We start from the raw sequence: 18,311 nt of genomic DNA, 5'->3' as shown, positions 1-18,311 counted from the left end.
ACCACGACGACATAAGCTCGGCGTTACGCTCGCACCGTCTACTGTGGAGAATCTGGATATATAAAACTCGGTATTCCATGCGTGTAAATGTGCATTGTTCATATCATCCGGCCAACTAATGCCTCTCGACGAGAAACCACCCAACCCATCCCCTGATACGGATAGTCTCGTGAAGCGGCTCGCCGGTCCTTCAACCACCAAGGCAGGGTATGTACTAATACCTGGACGCCATCCCAAACTTCTCACATTCTAGTTCCGACGCATGTCAGTCTCGCGAAAGACCAGTCCGAGATTAATCGCGTGATTGCAGAGGCTTCCAAGGGCTCTAAGTTCTATGAGGTACGCATAACAGCAGGTATCAGACAGCTGTGTTGCGACAAGTCATTCGTAGAATGAGAAGCGCAAGGATAAAGACCTCACAGAGCGAATTGCTCGTATATTGAAGCATCGCGACGAGGTCCTCAAAAGTGTCGACGTCCGTGAGTCCACTAGCAGTGCGCGTCGAAGCAGCCTTGGAATGTAAATCTTCTCACTACCATAGGTAGCGTAGAACATGAGGTGGACAAACTCGTAAGTTGATAGTACAGAACCCGTACAGATCGCTGACAGCAAACGCAAGTTGGTGAAGCTGGAATCACAAAGGGATCTGTCGCAGACGATCGTGCATGTTGATATGGACGCCTTTTATGCCAGTGTCGAGCTATTGGATGATCCTTCTCTCGAAGGGAAAGCATTTGGTGTACGTTGGTCCTGTTGTGTCCCTGGCGTATGCATCTTACTTGTAGTCCGTATTTGAAAGGTGGGCAAAGGCGTGTTGACAACAGCGTCTTACGAAGCGAGGAAGTATGGCGTGCGCTCCGGAATGCCATGTGAGTGGCCATAGCTGCTGTAGCATGACCTTCTCTGAAAATACTGCACTAGCCTTCATAGCCAAGAAATTGTGTCCTGACCTAATCCTCGTGGAGAACCACTTCCATCGCTATATGGAGCTATCTAAGAAAGTGATGAACATATTCCGGCGGTATGATCCCAGCATGTGCGCTGCGGGCTGCGACGAGGGGTATCTTAAGTGAGGATCTCTATATTATCTGTACCCTTAGACCTGATACCAAATATGTCTGACTGATGTTCCTTTGCCAGCATTACTGCCTATTGCAGAGATCAACAACTGATCGCCGATGAATGCGTCCGGCAAATGAGGGAGACTGTCTACCAGGAGACGAAGCTCACCGTCAGTGCGGGCATCGCGCCCAACAAGGTAGGCCATTGCATGGCGTGTGCTAAAGGTTGAGCTCGGTTGATCGCGTGTACTCTAGATGCTGGCCAAGGCAGGTGTAGTTCTCTTGGTTGTGGACTCGACCTCATTCTAACGTAACGTAGATATGTTCGGACAAGGTTGTTCACGCGTGCATGCTACCATCGATAAAGTCTCAATTACTCTGATAGAACAAACCGAACGGTCAATTCACGCTCGATTTTGAGCCTCGAGCGATCAAAGCATTCATGCGCAATTTGTCTATTCGCAAAATCCCTGGGGTCGGACGTGTCAACGAGCGTCTGCTCGATTCTATAGGGATTAAGGTACGTGTTTATGGAAACAAGCAGGTGCAGGCTGTCAGTGCAGCTCGAGACTGATTATCCCATTCGTTTTGGACGTGCAGACATGTGGCGACATCTACACGCATCGAGTGGTAGTGTCCTTGATGGACAAGGAGTTTGGCCTCCAGTTCCTTCTGCAGACCTACCTTGGCATCGCTTCGAACGTGGTCCAGCCTGGGCAACGGGAAGAGCGCAAGAGCATAGGGGCAGAGCGGTACGCTCAACTTGTTACATGACACCTTGTCACGCACCTCAAACTAATCCGAAATAGTACATTCCACCCTCTCGGGAATCAAGATGCCATCCTATGCAAACTTGAAGAGGTTGCTGCCGAATTGGAGAGTGACATGACATCAGGAGGCTGGACCGGGAAAACGGTCACGCTGAAATTCAAATTAGATACATATCAAGGTGGGCCTCACGCTGCAGACCAGTTGTCTATTCGTTTCTGATATATATGCGTACCACACAGTTTTTACCCGTGCAAAGTCATTCGACAGGTGGGTATCCACGAAAAAGGAAGATCTATACGCAGTGAGTTCATTGCAATGCCTGATGTCATTTGTTTCTATATTTATGCGACGTATGCAATCTGTTGATTGGAAAAGAGCTCCTAATGCCAGAAATGCCTCTTACATTGCGACTAATCGGTCTCAGAGTGACCAAGTTAAAGGACTTGAGGGTTGAATCTGAAAAGAAGGCGAGTGGCATTAAAAGAGTACGGCCCCCCAGCACACGACAGTATGCCATTGCTTATTGTATCCACTCCTCATTCATGACAGTTCTTCCAATCTGCCAACGAGACATCTCCACCTAGAAAGAAGCAACGTGTTGAGACCGAACCCAGCGATGACGAGGAGCTACGTCTTTCCCAGGATGGCTTCGAGGATTCTATGCCCGGGTTCCATGAACATGATGTCGATGAAAGCGAGCTATCCATGCTGCAATCGAATAGTGTGGTAGACCGTGGCGAGTGTATCGGCGAGCGCCCCGTCTCAAGTGACGGGACAACAGTTAGCCAACATGGTGGTAGTACTGCAACCGCTCGGGGCTCGTCGGCTCCTCCAAAATCAGTGACATCCCCGCTAAACGCGCTCGCCTCGGGTCCAGGGCAGAAGCACGCATCTCGGAAACCTCGTAGCACTGTATTACCGTCGCCAGCATCACGATCCCCCAGCGAGGGTTCCAGGCCGAGGCCCCACTCGTCACATAAGGTGGCTTCTCTGCCTCAACCGACAGAAGACCTGAGTATGCAGACGTGTCCGATCTGTGGCAAATCAATGCGAACGGACAATCAAGGCCTCAACGCACATATTGACTTCTGCTTGAGCAAAGATGCCATCCGCGAGGCTCAGGCGTCCTCTTCCGCACCGTCGCCCAAGAAGTCGATGATCAAACCCAAGAGCAATGCCGCCAGTGGAAGCAAGGGTGTTCGCGGGCGGAAGTAGCGAGGCCTTCTGCAGTGAGGCGAGGCGTGGGACGTTTTCTTTGGGCTCGGGTGCGATTAACTTATGTTAGAGATGTGTAGTGTATGTGTAATCTTTACTGTAAACCTACTTATGACTGCACGCAAGGTGGACACCAATTACAAATTTGCTCATACGTCACTCGCTTAGTATGCATGTCCACTCATATGGCATAAACATCGGCTTCATCATCATAAACGCACGATACTGAAAGGTCGACAGGACGCTTATATGCCGCGGGCCACTAGTAATGAGTCGTCGCCGACTCACAGTCGCGACTGAGACACGGTCACTTGACCGCGTTTGAATGCGTGACATGATGCACTCGGTTTATGACGTTGCGTCACAAGTCAAGTGTCACACCTGATCGACCCCGACCACGATGAGCGAATACTGGGTCTCGCACAAGAAGTACTTCTGCAAGTACTGCAACATTTACATCGCGGACGATGCTCCCTCGCGTCGGCAACATGAGAGCGGTTTGCGGCACAAGGGTAATGTGGAGCGTTTCGTGAGGGGGCTGTACAAGGAGGGCGAGAAACGCAAGCAGGATCGCGAGGAGGAGAAGCGGGATATGGCACGGGTCGAGCAGGCAAGCCCTACCCTTTGCTTCTGCTCTTTGACACTGACTTGTGCACGTAGGCCGCACAAGCGGCATTCGCGCGAGACGTGAGCGCCGGCTTGGTGAAACCAGGGAGCAGCGGCGCACCGGTCGCCTCGAGTTCCTCAGCAACTCAAAAGCCCGCACCGAAGCCCAGCAATCCGTTCGCCGACTACTCTACCGCGGAGTCCCTAGGCTATACGGATCCCGATGCAGAGCGGTTGAATGCAGAAGCCGAACGCCGGCGCACGCAGGGCGTCGCAGGCGAGTGGGAGGTAATCTCTGTCTCCGAGCCAACTCCGGGCGAGGCAGAAGCGCATACCGTTGCCGCAGGAGCAGACGGTGCAGTTGGACAGAAGCGCGAGGCGGAGCTACCGCCGGACGAAGACGACACGCGGCGGTTCAAATTGCGCCGGAAGACAGTAGGGGTGGGGCTCGGGGAGATCTACGACCCTGGCCTCATTCCAATCAAAGTGAAGAAGAAAGAGGAAACGCCAGATGCCCTTCCGCCACCAGGCGGTGGCAAAGCTCAAGACAGCGTAGGATCGACCGCAGGTGCTACGGGCGCGACAGAGATGCCGAAATGGTCCGCGAGAGGATGGAAAAAGCCCGGGGAGCGTATAGAGAAGCCTACCCCGGTTAATGAGGAAGTCGAAGCACAGGCAGGTGGTATGCATGTTGATGCCCAAATCGAGGGGCGCCAGCAGGTCAAAGCAGGGGAATCCGCCCTGCCACCAATCTCGGAACTGGCCCCGGGCGAAGGGCCTCCAGCTTCTGCAAAGACTGAGGATATCCCAATCAAGCCGGAGGAGGTCGTTGTCAAGTTAGAAGCGAAGGAGACTGAGACTGCGACCCCAGCTACTGGTTTCTTCCGCAAACGAAAGCTGCCGGCTGGCGGAGCAAGCAGTCGCGGTAGACGAACATGATGCATGAAGGAAGGGGGCGATCTATATACCTCAGATGCCGCATGTCGGTCGTCAGTATGCCGTGCCAGTGCGCAAGTTTCGTTCTGTTCTATTGACCAAATGTATTCAAATACAACAACAGGACACATGTGGTAGCAGACCGTCAGCAACACATGCGCATGCCACTACACCGGATGTGACCTCTAACTGTCCCTCCTTGGACGAGCTGTCATCTGCACTGCTAGACGCTCTGCCAGTGGTAACGCTGGAGATTAACTTTAGGGGTTGGGTCGTTCCTTAGAGAGCGGTGGCTTCACTGCTCATGGGTATCTCCATCCTATGTGTGATTGGTATGTCGCGGCCATACATGGTGGCTGGGGCAGCGACTTTCACCCAGATACTCGCATCAGACTTGCTTGCAGAACTTGAGCAGAATACCTGAATCATATATCTCTGCTTATGAGTTATCGGAGCCTTTGTGAAACATAGCCCAATGGAGGTTGTCTGCCCGAGTCAAAGTGTCGGATCGGAAGTAGGAGTGCAGAGCGGCATCAGCGCGGATAGCTGAGGGACCCCGCACAGGTTGCCTCAGACCTGCTCCTTATCCCCCCCCCCCCTCCCGTCTCCTTCGCTCACACAGTCATGGAACGCTCAGTTGCTGTTCAGTCCCTTTCTACCGGTCCTGCGCAGGCCCCCACCAGTGTGGACAAGGTTGTTGGGCCAGTCCCAATGTCGTTCCCTGCGATATTGCGAGCGCCGGGACTGGCCGACCGATATGCGCATCTGCGAGTAGCAGTCGACAGAGCGCAGATCGTTGCGCCGTCTGTTCCTAAGAAGAACAAGCGAGACGACAAGGAAGGCAGGCGGTGGATCCGCCGGAAGGAGAACGGTTTGTGTCTCGCCTGCTTTCCCGACTGGCCCTAATCGCCTCGCACCCGCCTCGTGCCCGTGTATACACCTGATTTCCAGCTCGCTTCGCTGACAACCTCCACATCGTGCTCCCATCGAAGAGGGACTATGCTATTACCTCACCAAACAAGCAGCCCACTTTCCCTCATCCCCTCCCACACTACCTCTTGCGCAACAATGCTATCCCAGCTGCCGTTCCTGCAATCACTGAGCCCAGCTCTGCAAATGCAGGCCGTTTCTCGATGAGCCTAAAGGGCATGCGGCGAGAGCTGCGCAAGTCTGGGCCAAGAACAGAGCTCCTTGTCAAGGAAGTCGAAGGCGAGATCGTCTCCTGGCTGAAGGACGGAGGCGTTATGCTTTCCCCCGACGCTGCAGCAGAGGTGTGCTTCCCTGGTATCCCTGTGGGCAGCACCGAGGCGATCAAGGAGGTCTCGCGGACGCCCTTGCAGCTGGTCTGGTGGATTGCGGACGACGCATTCACGCGCTACGTCGTGCACTGTTGTGCTCGTTACCACGATGTAGTCAGCTTCAGTAAGTTTCGCCATCATGCCTTGTTTCCCAACTCTGACAGCTTCGCAGGCAAAGATACCTCCGGGCAGCGCCTCACATATCTGCTGCGTCCAAACGTGACTCGCCCTGACTACCACGCCCTAGCCAGTCTGGACACGCCGCCAGTCACAGACCTCTCGGAGGCCTCTCTGTCCGACTTCGATACCGAGTCCGACATCCTGTCCGACCGGGACTATCGCTCCGATACCGAGGCCGTACCTGGAGCCCGCGTCAGCCACCTCCGCGCTATCGAGGAGGCCTCTGCACCGTCCACACCCAGCCCTGCCGTCGTCAGCCTCCCAGCGGCACAGATAAGCGACGACGAGTGGTCCTTGATCGCCGATGCGGAGGCGGATGGCGAGGATAGCGAGGCGGAGCAGAATATATCCGCAGCAATGCGCAACACATTCTTAGGCGACATCGACCGTACTCCGCGCGCGGGACCGCGTATGGCGTCGCTCCGCTCACCTATGTGGGAGCGCCAGCGGCGTGCGGCGTCCTCCCCATCACGTTCGCCTGCACGGCGCATGCTGACACGGGCGCGTCGCGTAGAGCCCCCTCTCACGCAGTCCGAACGTTCCTTCTATGCCTATCTATTCAGTTGAGACACCCGTTTACCCGGTTTGTATGGTGCTACGAGGAGCGTAGATCGGATTTAGTACTATGGAACAGTATAGAACAAGTTTGTACAATTATCCAAATGTAGTCCATAAGTGAAATCTGCGAGAGATGTTTTTACATTATAATGATACGTGGTCCGTTCAACAGTGGCAAAGCAACACATGAAGGAAAAATCAGCCTGTAAATACTCGTGCGACGAGGTACATCGTGGAGCCAGAAAATCGCTGCGCATGATCTGTTAGTATCGAGCGCCTTGATATATGCACGCCAGAAGATGCTCACGACTGCAGTAGTGATGGCGACGAAAGCGAGGATGAATGTCATGTATGCCTTGGTACGGCCGAAAGAATCGCCGCTGTTGAATGTATTTACCGCGTCCCCACCGCCCAAAATCGCAACCAAAAGCACAGCCTATGAAACGGGATGTTAGCTTTACATAAACAGCCTCAAAGAAATGACAGAACATACGTTGGACAGCACCCAGCTCAGTAGTACCTGTGGTGCGCCATTAGCACTCACTATTCGCGTCATGAAGTGGCGAGACATACATTCGTGCGCACGTTCGCATAGTAGTCTTTAGCCGCCTGTTCCTTCTCGGCATCGCTGGGGCCGGCATTGTTCTTGATGACGGGCTTTTTGTGCTTGAGGTTGAGAAGCGATTCCTCGTAGATGCCATTGACGTCGGCGACATCGGTCAAAACCTCGACATCGACCTGAGAGTTGCTGTTCTGAATGACAGCCCCAAGGTCGGACTCAATTTCATTATCTTGCTTTGTGCCCCATGAGATCTGAAAGCGAGTGAGTAAATGACAGACAGCAGATCGAAGGGAGGCTTACGTCGTCGAGATTGGAAAAGGCGTATCTGAGATTTTAAATCAGTGTCTGATACATAGACGACGGGAAGATTGGTGCTGACATGTTGAGGATGTTAATGTACGTGGGCGACAGGAGGAGGTATGGGATAAAACTAGTGAAGATATGCCATGGATCCAGCGCGAACAAGCTGGAGAGCACGTAAACTAGATAATGCGCGTTGCGTGAGCAGATTTGACGCGTGCTGATGGTAATACGCTTACTGCCATAAGTGACAATGACACTGAACACCATGGTCGTATACGCGATACCCCCCGATCCCGCGGCCTGTACAGCAACCATGACCGCGCAGAAGATCAGGTAGACCATCAGGCACGCCAACATTATCGCCGAGAGCTTGTATTTCAACTGCGACCTAGAGCAGCAATCATGAGGGCTGATTGTGTGCAAGGGGTGACATTGCAGCTTACGCCTTCGGTTTGTTGCCCATTGAGAAGAGGAAGCACGCGACCACGATGCCTCCCATGACGAACTGTGTAAAGCATTCATCGAGTCGTGACAAGACTCTTAGTGTGCAACTATACCTGAACAATCATGTTGAAGTATTTGATCCCGGTCATGTGGAAGGCAGGGTTTTCCACAGATGACGTGAGTATAATCTAGTCCACCGGAAGATGAGAACTTAGCCACGTCTTTAAAAGTAATCACTCACGAAGAATAGATAGAAATTGCCCTAGAGTTATAGATTCAGCGTGTGCGGAGACGAAACAAACCCGCCAGACCCACGATTGCAAACCAAGCAGCAATGAGATTGATGACGTTGTAAATCGTCTGGAACACCAGAGAAACTTTACGGCTGAGGCTGTGGCCCGATTCCAAAATCTGACCGAGGTGGGCAACAGCGTATGTCGCAGCGAAGAAGGATCCATTCAGCCATCGTCTGCGCTGAGAAATGAACTCAGAAAGGGCGTCTGGGACATCGGTCTCAGCGATGGCGCTCTTGACGTATTTGAGCACCCTACGAAATGCAATAAGCAGCTATAAAATCTAGACATGTTGTAGGAGATGCCAACCAATTGGAGTTGGCTTTAGCTACGAGCTCAAAGCACAGGATACGCTAAACCGACAATAAGCGAGCGCCATGAAGCGTCATCCCATCGACTGGGAGAAGAACCTACATCTTCGGCAAGATCTACACAAATCGAAACCCCTTATTAGTACCCCTGCGCGATGCTTCGCTTGCGCACGTACACATGTTAGAAGTGAATATATCTGTATCGCGTCCGTGGAGGACTTCTCCTTTGAAGTAAGAGGCTAATGGCCCCTTGCCGCGTTTGTCGTTCTGCAACGCGATATACCTTCCTCCACGCTTCAGCATAGACGTCGTTTCATAACCGTCTGACAGACCCACCGGTAAGCAGAGAACGCTCCGGGCTGTCAAACCCGTGGTCAACCGTCATTTGGAGGGTTGCTCAAGACTCGGGACCTACCAATACACTGATATATCCGAACAGAGATTCCGTTGGCTTGTCGAGAATGTTGGCTATTTTGTACTCAAAGTTTTGGGCAGCCACTAGAAGATTCTCAGAGGATCAGTTCAACGACCTTTGCGTAACAGATCATCTAGGATACCTACCAAGCGGGTTCAACAGTGCTGACCACCGCTTGCCTTTGTAGGCAGCTATTTCTCCACAGGCCCCGGCCACATTCGAGTTCAAATCAAAAGCTTTCCACAAGTGATAGATGCTTTTAGGTATAGGCTGAGTACCAACGTCAAGCAACACGCATACATTAGGCTGCGGACGAGTCTCTTATCAGAAAAATATTACAACGATGTCGACAGGGACCCTACCTGCAACATAGAAGAAAATGCGTTGAAGAACCAACGATGGCTATTGATCTTCTTTTGGTTCTTCTCCTTCATACAGAAGAGAATTTGGGTGGGTACGATACCCTTGTCAGGATACTTGAAATGTAAAGAAGGGTCGAGGGCAAAAGACGTTGTGTATTCGAAGAGATGGGCGGTTACAGGCTTGTTGTTGATCATATTTTTCATATGATCACCAGGTTGATACACTCCAAGAAGGGTCAGACAATCCAAGACCCGAGGGTGGACCTTCTTGCGACCGTCCGCCACAATGCAGACAACGACCTGCGCATAGAGCGCTGTTAACATCGTGGCACAGATGCAGGACAAAAGTGGAGCAGACCTTTTTCCAAGCATCCTGTCCCCATGTTCGCGAATTCTTGCGCGAGCACAGATGTGCGACATTTTGCATGACCCCGTACATCGTGCGGCAAAATAGGACCTCGTCCTCCTGTGAGACAGTATGGTCAGAAATAGTCAGGTAAGTGCCGTTTTTCATGACCGACGTTATACATGGTGATGACAATGAATAATTCAGTCGTCCTGCCGCTCTCATTCTGCCTCAGGAAGAAACCGTTCTTCTCAAAGTCGTCCGGGTCGCATGTGACGGCCGTGTATCTCATCTTCATCATTTCCGGTTCCCCCTTTCTCGGCAGCACAAGCTTCGGAGGTACCTCCAAGTCGACTACGAGGTTACCATTAGTGAGTTGTACGCGCTTCTTCGTCTTATGGCGACGGAGGACGCGTCCTGTCGGAGCAGGCCCAAAATGACGGGTGTTCACCGGCGTATCTGGTTCAGTATAGGGCGAAGCAGCACTCGACAGCGAATGTTTCTCTACATCAAGATACTGAGCTCCATCGTCTTCTGAGTGAGGTTGATAGTACAACGAAGTCTGCTGCAGAGCAATTTTCTCTGGATCCTGGGAGTGTCGTTGAGGAGAGTAACCGGTGTAATGCACACTGTCGTTGCCGACTATCTGATAGTCCTCGTCGTCTACGGCGGGCGTCGGAGACCGGGAGCGCGGAGGGCGGTAAGACGCACGAGAATACATTCCCGAGGCATACGCCTCCGTGTCATGCCGGAAGTGGTCTAAATATGTCTGGGATCCGGTGTAGGATGTGTCTGGATCCTCAGGCTGGTAGACATGACCAGTGCTTTCGGTTTGCGTAGACAGTGCTGCTGAAATGGCACTATATGCCGAAGTAGGCCTGGAAGGCTGTTTCCAACCTGCTGGGGCTCGGGAGTAGTCCCAGCTGGAAGCAGGCGTGCTTCCATGGCTGGGTACGAGAGCCTGAGGCGTTGAAGAATCGACAAACGGGTCACTATCCCCTTGCCATTGGGACTCATCCCAGTCTAATGGTTCTCCAGATGTAATCGTCGGCAAAGAGGGCTGCCCCGGTGCTTGCGGTGGGTGAGACACTTTGGGTAGATAATCCTGGCGGTCGCTGTAGTACCGATCTGATTCAACATACGTGACCCCAGACGACACTGAGGATCTATCTGCAATGCTAACACTTTCCTCTGTGGCCTCGGGGACGGAGGGAAGTGACGGATTGTGTAGGGGAAAGGTTCTTGAGAGGCGTCGTTGTGTATCATGGACGGGTTGTTCGTCTGGAAGGTCATATTCTGTTTCGTAGGACTGATATGGCGCAGGAGCATCGGTCAGCGTGTATCGCCTAATGTTCTGCTCGTCAGCGTCATGCATGTCTTGTGGTTGTTGCACTTCGTTATTGTCGTGGATCAGAGCGTAGGACGGCGCCGGTTTGCGTCGGGCTGCCATATGTATTGGAGATGAACGAGCAATGCGTGATATTAGCTCTCACGTGTAAGAGAGCTAGCCCGAGAGACAGAAGGTTGACTGTCCGCGAGTTGGATGTCAGAACAGAGACTTGAACTAGGTGAACTACCTTCTCGATCGCGTCTCAACCGCAGTCGAACTAAGACGCGTTAGTCACGTGCTACGCGTATTCCCTGGGCCGTCACGGGCCCGCGCCAAGCAGGTGACGGCAAGGAACACTACTCAAGGCCTCAAATCGACCGCAGAGACACCACACAATGATACAAGTCTGATTACCACGGATGGGACAAGAAAGAAATTAATAAGGATAGACCATCACAAAGTTAAAACATCCACAGCGCAAAGCCACTACTTCTGCCGCGAAGGGGGCTCTATTCTCAGCTCCGCCTTCTGACGGTCCTTGTGCCTTCTTCGCCCTGTCTTCCGTAGAGCTTCTTCGAGGTCTTTCCAAATGATCATAGGTGGCCCATCTTCCTGCCTCTTCATCTTGAAGTCGATCTTGTACGCCCCCAGGAGGTTTGAGGGATGTCCGGGTCTCATGTTCAAAATACCGCCTGGGGGAACCTCCCGATCGCCATATCCTGCATGTTCTTGCCGATGAGCTGCTTTCAGATTCAAGCCGTGTTCAGGTCTTGTAATTTGCTCAATGCTTCGAAGTGGCTGGTGGCTGTCTTTCTCGTTCATTGACCGGTTGTTGGCCCCGCTTGGCCGACTAGTACTTGACCGCTCGTCCATTTGGCCAGTCTGTAGAAGTTGAGCATGGTGCGGTAACAATGTTGCTAAAGACCCGAGCGTACGCGCCCGGTTGCTGCCTTCTTGCGAGCTGGTACCGGTGTTTCCTTTCTTGTTTGACAATGCCAGCAAGGGATAGAAGCTCACGGCTGTCGGCTTGGCCTTTGGCGGCTGTCGAGATGCACCTCTAGCCTCCCATCTAGACCTCAACATCTCGTCATCATCAGCCTTCCGTTTCTTTCCCGCAATGGAAGGTGCAACTGAGGTGGATGCGCCTGAGCGTTTGTCAATCCTAGGAATTGTCGGCCTAGGATTCGGGACCTCAGCCACAACACGGTTGGTACGAGTCTGCTCATTGGTTGCGGATTGCTTAGTATTATTGGTCAATGATTGTGCACCATTCACGGCTTCGGCGGGATGCGCCGTCCGTGCTGAGGTCTTCCGTTTTTTCGGCGGGGGATCCATGGCTTCCGGGGAAGAGGACAGAGAAATGGCGCGTTTGGGGCGGTGGAGAGGCGCCGCAGAGGCAGACGCGAGCACATTGTTTGTTTTGTCTTCAGATTTCTTCTCGGGTTCAGCCTTTTGGCGCATAAAGGACGGCTTACGCCAGCCTTCAGGATCATGCAAGGGCAGGGAGTTCGACGGTTGAATGACTGCCAGGGTCGGAATCGCATGTTCGCGGGACGACACAATGTATTCTGACTGAATTTTCGACTGCACATGTGATGTGCGAGTGTCGAACGATCGGCGGACTGGCGATCGCGGTGGCGGCGAGGATGATGTATGAGACGCAGATTGGGTAGCACGGAAAGACTTCTCGTTCATAAACACGTCAGGACTAGATGGCGGCAACGGACCATCTGAGCTGAGGCTGCGCCCAGACAATATTGAAGCCTGAGAGATACGTTTACGCATTTGATCCGAGCGACGCGAGCTGATACTAACAAGCCTTTGCAGTGTCCCCGTGCGAGCACTCAATGGCGCCAGATGAAGAATGTCGACGGTGTCCTTTGAGCTCTCCTGTTGTCGATGGGCACCATATTTGTCAACCAGTTCCTTGGTCCTTGCATCATCAGAATCCAACTCCACGTCCGTATCTGAACCACGGTTGGCAGCCCGCGACCGATCCGCATTCGAGGATAGATCATCGTGGCCTACTTGGCCCAGTTCGTCTTCGTCGTCAGCGTCTTCACCCTCTATCTCGCTTTCACTGCCACTTTGGGCCTTGGGTGCGGGAGTAGATGGGACGTCAACACCAAGCACAGGCTGAGAACTGCTGGCTACTTCACCGCCAGGCCGACTGTCCTCGCAGTCATTAGTGTTCACAGCTCCTGACGCAGAAGGCACAATAGGATTTTCGACACATGCGATTGGTTGGCTGGCAGGAACGTCTGGAGCTTCCGCGTTAGCGGGTAGAGATACCTTCCCCGTTGGCCCTGATGGGGAAAGATGCGTCTCGTTCCGGAGCTGTGATAGCCCTTGGGATCGTGGCTGGGACTGGCCGTGTTCCTGAGACTGAGAAGCGTACGATAGCGACTGTAGGGAGTACCGCTGAGATTGGCTGTCTCTTTGTGAAGGCGAGCGCTGGGACTGAGCTTGAGACTGAGAAAGCGAGGCAGATGTGTCGGAGTTCGGGACAAGGATACGCCCGGGCCCAGACGCATCAAAGTCTGGGGAGAGATGTCCAAGGATAGGGAGAGGTACTCTCCGACGCGTCATGGGTGGACAGACTGGTCCTCGTTCTGAGCGGATAGCAGAGGAGAATGGGGCTACTGGTGCGGAGCTGGAGGGAACGTGTCCAAGGGATACCTCTTGCGCCGGAGAAGATAAAAGGATAGACCCACGCCTCTGAGCGGGAGGAGCAGAAGCAGGCGGTTCTAAAACACTATGATGTTGAGCCACAGCAGGCTGTTGCGCGCGGGCTGCCGCACGTTCAGGGGGCGAGGGAAATCGAAGAGAGGCTCGTGGCTTCTGCTGCAAGTTTGGCTGATTTACAAGGGATCGGCTCCGTCCTTCGTCGGGATCCTGCATCAACGCGTCGGGATCCGCCAACTCTATACGGCTGGGAGTCCCCCTGATAGAAGGCGACCAATGCGACGGCGTCGCGGGTACGGGTTCTTCCCGCTCATGCGTACTAGGACTCGTCCGCTCAGGTGTTCCAGGAATGCTAGATAAATCGAGCGGATCACGCCCTATGAAATAGCTGCTGTTAGAGACCGTGGGAGATCCGTTGTTGAGTACTCACTAGGCCTTTTTGGCAACGGCGCAGGGGAGTGAGCCAGGTCCAAGGGCGCCGGAGGGCAATCTACTGGCTGAGTCACTGTGGTTTCGATTTGGCCAGCCGGGTTGCTGGCTTCGTTGCCACCACTGTTGTCTAGAACAACTTTAGTTGGGTTTTTGTTTTCACAACGTGCAATCACACCCACCCTTCGTGTTCCGGAATGCATCGAAGAACTCCTGTGGAGGACGAATCTTCGGCCTCTTGAATACGAAAGACTATCTAACGTTGTCAGTGGGGAAGTGAGAAGAAAACGGGGCAAGACCTACACGCCAGCGTGCTTTCCAGGCTTTAATGGCATCAACCTCAGGTTCAGCGGGCTTAGGGACAGCTGCAGGTTTCGCAGGAGGTTTCTTATAGGCAGACTTCCTCGCGGCCACCCTGACTTTACGCGAGCTCTCCTTCATAGGCGATACATCAGACCTAACGGCTAGAGGCAGAGTACTGGCAGGGGCCGCTCCTGCCTGATTTCGCTCGGGTTCTTGTACCAGTTTCTTTAATTTCAGCACGTTACTAACAGGCGATGCCTAAGAACGTTGGGCATAGGAATGAGTCGTACGGGCTGAGAGACGCACCCACCGCCTCCGTCTTCTCGCAGACCTTTGACCCACTCTTGAATGTCCTGGTGACTCTCGATATCCTTTGGATCTCCCCAGACGGCCTCGTCGTATGAACCTAATAACTTGAAGGACCCGACATCCAGAGCCAGGTGCTGTGTAGAAGACATGCCTCGGTCGCCTCCCTTTGGTAAACGTGCAAAGAAAGGACGAAAGTTCTTGAGCGTTATCAAGGCCGTTTTATGCTGTGTGACTGATTTTCCCTTGAAGATTGGGTCCCTGGAGGTGAAAAAAGCCACACGTCAGTCAGTGTATGTAGCCCAGAAGTCATAAAGCATCAAGGCAAGGCCCCTTCGCCCTGGTTCGGGAGTAAAGTAACAGTTGCAACCATCTCTAAGAGATGCTACGAACATGGATTGACCCTGATGATCGATCGGGAGGCGGCATAGCGCTGTGTACAGCAACCGAACAGACACCACAATACATGCCACAGTACAGGCCAGTGAAGATGGAACTACGCCACGTACTCATTGAATGACTTGATCGCCTCAACACTGAACCGCACGGGTACGGTGTACAGTTTGTCAGACAGCATCGCCCATATTTGAGCGTCATGGTCATCTCGTGGATACGTCAGAAACTATACAGGCCGATGACTCGAATTAGAGTGCGTAAGTCCTGAGAATATAGTAGAACATACTTTAATGAGCTGGGCTTTGGCTCCCTTTGAGCGCGCAGGAACAGAAGACAGGTCTCCTCCGTACGATTCAGCAATTCCAACAATGTAGCTAGCTATCCACGGCGTGTGGATAGTGGCCGACATGTGTTCTGAATCAGCAACCAGCGAGCTTAAGTTCAATAGATGTATGGGCAACTCATATGTGAGAGGTGAAAGCGATGATGCCAGAGGCTTTAGACAATGGCCAGGGGTGGACGCGACGCGACTGGCGACCGCGGCGGTGAACACGGTCGCGTCCCATCACGTGGGGGTAGCTTTCAGGAACCTCTTCCTGCACGTGACCACAACGCGTCGGGACGCGTCGAACACGTCTGGTTCATTTACGACCTCACACGCAGTATTGTTATTAGAACCACAAGGTAAGATAAGATGTTCCCGAGGGGTCCCCGCTTTCCCGCCCCAAAAGGTATGTAATCCATATTTTCCACCAAACGGTCTCACTGACATGCTTTGCAGCCCCCGATGTTCCCGGTCCGAATGCATACAACCCCCAAGGTGCGATATGATGAGATGGCACGTCATGGGCTTTAACCGAACGCATCGCGTAACAGATCCCGAATACGATGCCTATAAGCGTGGGGCCTTTCTAGAAAAAACGAACAGATTTACAAAGGATAATCCCTCAGACGTTCCTGGTGAGTCCTACGGCCAGCGCGTGCGATGAAGGGCGCCAATACTGTTGACAGGCCCAGGCACGTACAACACTGAGACCAACGCTACACGCTCCAAGCCACCGAACAATGGGACAAAGTCAAATGTGGACCGTTTCGCAGTGTTGCAGCGTAAGCTGGAGGAACTAGAGCGAGTGCATACAGATGGCAAAAAGTCTGTCAGTATGTCTGATACCCTTCCATGTGTCGTTTGCACTCATAATTCGCCAGCATCACCTGGAATTGGAGCGTTTGAAACTTGATCTCAGTCGCGCTCAAAGAGCCGCCACTGAGCATGCAGAACGTGCCGATAAGCTCAAGAAGCAGAACGAACAGCTCGAAGCCAGACTGCAAGAGCTCAAGAAGTCGACCGTTTCCGAACAAGGGGACCTGCGTGACCTGCGCATCAAACTAAAGGCTGCTGAACATGAGCGGACTCAACTTGCCGCGAAGCAGGGCGAGACGAGCGAGATGAAGAAAGCCTTACAGGCTGCTGAGGCGAAGCGCAAGGATGACCTACGCGAACGAGACAGAAGGATCGCGGAGCTGGAGAGGGGCCTACAATCGGAGAAGAAGAAGCGTGAAATGGCTGAAGCGCGGCTTGCAGACGTCAAGGGGAAGGTAGATATGGAGTCGCAGCAAGCCCGTGCTGCTGTATCCGATCTGGAGTCACAGCTCGCCAGTACACGAGCGGATGTCTACGACACCAAGGCCTCGCTCGAGGATCTGAAGGCGCAGGCGGCTGATACGGAAGAAGAGCTCCTGGAGAGACTTGAACAACATCGTGCACTCTTGGCCCGAGTGGCAAATGAGTACGGCAGGCTCGCAGCGGCCACTGTGCACAAGTCGCACCACATTCGCGTGCAGGATCAGAGCAATAACCTCCAGCTGCGTGTCTTCCGCTTAGAGCGCAAGCTGGCCAACGCAGACGGGCAGGTTGTTGAACTAGCTAACCTCGTCCGCCACACGAAGGAGGAGAACATATTCCTGGCAGCCCGTCTCCGCGAAGCGGACGAGGAAGCAGTCTTCTACGCTCGCCTGGCTAGCGAACTTTCAAACCCCCTACCGGATCCGCCTGCCTGGAGGGAACTCGACCGTTGCCTGGATAATATCGCGGACGGCTTGCAGCGATCACGCGCGGAGATTCACGAGCGCATTACAGCTGACTTTTCAACGTGGGTGGATCTACATCGCCTTCGGGACGACGCCCTGGTGTTCCACAGCTCTGTTCTGCTGAAGGCCTTGGACCAAACGAACGCACTGGCGCAGCGGCATTCTACGCAGCTGACAGACGCTCAGGCGAGATGTACCGAGCTTCAAACAACTCTCGCGACTGCACAAGAGGACTGTGCAAATGCTCAGGAACAATTGGTGGAAACAAAGGTTGCCCTCGAGAAGTGTCAGGCACTAGAGGCTGCCTTGAGGAAGGATCTTGATAACACTCGTGCTCAGATGCAACAAGAGGCATCAAAGGGTGAACAGTTGCTTCAAAAGGAGAAGGACGCGAACACACGTCTTGCGGATACGGTTCATAAGAGTCGGATGGCAGAAGAAGGATTGCAAGCGGAGATCGAGCAGTATGTTCTAGCTTGCGGTGATGACATACAGAAGCTGATTTGTCCTGCATAGATTGACTTCGGATCTAGCCCAAGCAGAGCAGTACCAGGAGGCGTACAACGGTCTCCTGGAGGAAGTAGACGCGCTCGTCGCAAAGAATGCTTTGGCAGAGGAGGAAGCAGTACGACTTAGCAAGTTCAACGCCGAGATCGTCGGCCACAGGAATCCGGCGCAGCGTATCGTGTACGTCGACAAAATCAGACGGGAGCTGCATGAAACGAAACAGGTGAGCCCCTACAGTTTGCATCGTCGATGTCCCGGCGTTGATCCATTATGCAGAAACTTCTCATGACATCGCGAGATCGAGACGCTGTGCAAGCTCACAATGAGGATCTGCAGTATGAAATTGCGCTCTACAAGTCGGTCGCAATCCCATCAGAGTACAAACCGAGAACGGCGGTTACTCGTGTAGAGCGCGCCCCAATGGTCACACAGGGTTTAAGTATCAGCAAGGGCGTTGAACATGGCAAATCCATATCCGTTCCCAGCGCAAGACTCGCGTCCATGCCAGAAATGGAGTACGAACAGGGAGGAATGACGTTGGACGAGATCATGTAACGAAGAAAACCCTCTCATCTACATACCTGTTCGTTCTGTCTTTTCATTCAA

General features: G+C 53.2%; 6 protein-coding genes across 6 annotated transcripts; 4 read left to right on the top strand and 2 right to left on the bottom strand.

Moving 5' to 3' along the window:
• Nucleotides 1-118: 118 nt before the first annotated feature.
• Nucleotides 119-3,047, top strand: POSPLADRAFT_1131176 (hypothetical protein; the record flags this gene model as incomplete). The annotated part of the gene is made up of 14 exons (XM_024484036.1): nucleotides 119-207; nucleotides 270-339; nucleotides 392-467; nucleotides 576-737; nucleotides 825-869; nucleotides 922-1,069; nucleotides 1,141-1,258; nucleotides 1,447-1,581; nucleotides 1,662-1,813; nucleotides 1,871-2,010; nucleotides 2,072-2,137; nucleotides 2,208-2,317; nucleotides 2,382-2,558; nucleotides 2,814-3,047. 14 exons carry the CDS (start codon nucleotides 119-121, stop codon nucleotides 3,045-3,047), a joined length of 1,722 nt encoding a protein of 573 aa, XP_024342912.1.
• A 400-nt stretch (nucleotides 3,048-3,447) lies between these two features.
• On the top strand, nucleotides 3,448-4,592 carry POSPLADRAFT_1131258 (hypothetical protein; the record flags this gene model as incomplete). The annotated part of the gene is made up of 2 exons (XM_024484047.1): nucleotides 3,448-3,648; nucleotides 3,708-4,592. The coding sequence occupies 2 exons, from the start codon at nucleotides 3,448-3,450 to the stop codon at nucleotides 4,590-4,592; spliced, it is 1,086 nt and encodes a 361-aa protein (XP_024342911.1).
• Nucleotides 4,593-5,213: 621 nt separating this feature from the next.
• Nucleotides 5,214-6,771, top strand: POSPLADRAFT_1064601 (hypothetical protein; the record flags this gene model as incomplete). The annotated part of the gene is made up of 3 exons (XM_024481823.1): nucleotides 5,214-5,460; nucleotides 5,541-6,011; nucleotides 6,060-6,771. The coding sequence occupies 3 exons, from the start codon at nucleotides 5,214-5,216 to the stop codon at nucleotides 6,632-6,634; spliced, it is 1,293 nt and encodes a 430-aa protein (XP_024342910.1). The 3' UTR covers nucleotides 6,635-6,771.
• Nucleotides 6,772-6,823: 52 nt separating this feature from the next.
• POSPLADRAFT_1131129 (glycosyltransferase family 2 protein) lies at nucleotides 6,824-10,382 on the bottom strand (the record flags this gene model as incomplete). The annotated part of the gene is made up of 20 exons (XM_024484032.1): nucleotides 6,824-6,874; nucleotides 6,933-7,061; nucleotides 7,119-7,145; nucleotides 7,199-7,438; nucleotides 7,488-7,512; nucleotides 7,567-7,669; nucleotides 7,727-7,878; nucleotides 7,934-7,995; nucleotides 8,048-8,122; nucleotides 8,176-8,196; nucleotides 8,250-8,481; nucleotides 8,537-8,580; nucleotides 8,642-8,655; nucleotides 8,715-8,821; nucleotides 8,875-8,897; nucleotides 8,954-9,036; nucleotides 9,100-9,259; nucleotides 9,316-9,615; nucleotides 9,674-9,781; nucleotides 9,837-10,382. 20 exons carry the CDS (start codon nucleotides 10,380-10,382, stop codon nucleotides 6,824-6,826), a joined length of 2,502 nt encoding a protein of 833 aa, XP_024342909.1.
• A 1,095-nt stretch (nucleotides 10,383-11,477) lies between these two features.
• On the bottom strand, nucleotides 11,478-15,519 carry POSPLADRAFT_1052790 (hypothetical protein; the record flags this gene model as incomplete). The annotated part of the gene is made up of 7 exons (XM_024480313.1): nucleotides 11,478-14,053; nucleotides 14,107-14,235; nucleotides 14,288-14,357; nucleotides 14,409-14,652; nucleotides 14,715-14,975; nucleotides 15,224-15,336; nucleotides 15,397-15,519. The coding sequence occupies 7 exons, from the start codon at nucleotides 15,517-15,519 to the stop codon at nucleotides 11,478-11,480; spliced, it is 3,516 nt and encodes a 1,171-aa protein (XP_024342908.1).
• A 285-nt stretch (nucleotides 15,520-15,804) lies between these two features.
• POSPLADRAFT_1043607 (hypothetical protein) lies at nucleotides 15,805-18,260 on the top strand (the record flags this gene model as incomplete). The annotated part of the gene is made up of 7 exons (XM_024478351.1): nucleotides 15,805-15,841; nucleotides 15,892-15,930; nucleotides 15,987-16,070; nucleotides 16,122-16,264; nucleotides 16,317-17,662; nucleotides 17,715-17,928; nucleotides 17,982-18,260. 7 exons carry the CDS (start codon nucleotides 15,805-15,807, stop codon nucleotides 18,258-18,260), a joined length of 2,142 nt encoding a protein of 713 aa, XP_024342907.1.
• Between the last annotated feature and the right edge of the window lie 51 nt (nucleotides 18,261-18,311).

Source organism: Postia placenta, assembly GCF_002117355.1.
Source record: "Postia placenta MAD-698-R-SB12 unplaced genomic scaffold POSPLAscaffold_2, whole genome shotgun sequence".
Lineage (NCBI taxonomy): Eukaryota > Fungi > Basidiomycota > Agaricomycetes > Polyporales > Adustoporiaceae > Rhodonia > Rhodonia placenta.
Note: the sequence above shows the minus strand (reverse complement) of the source record. Positions and strands in the feature narration are given on the sequence as shown.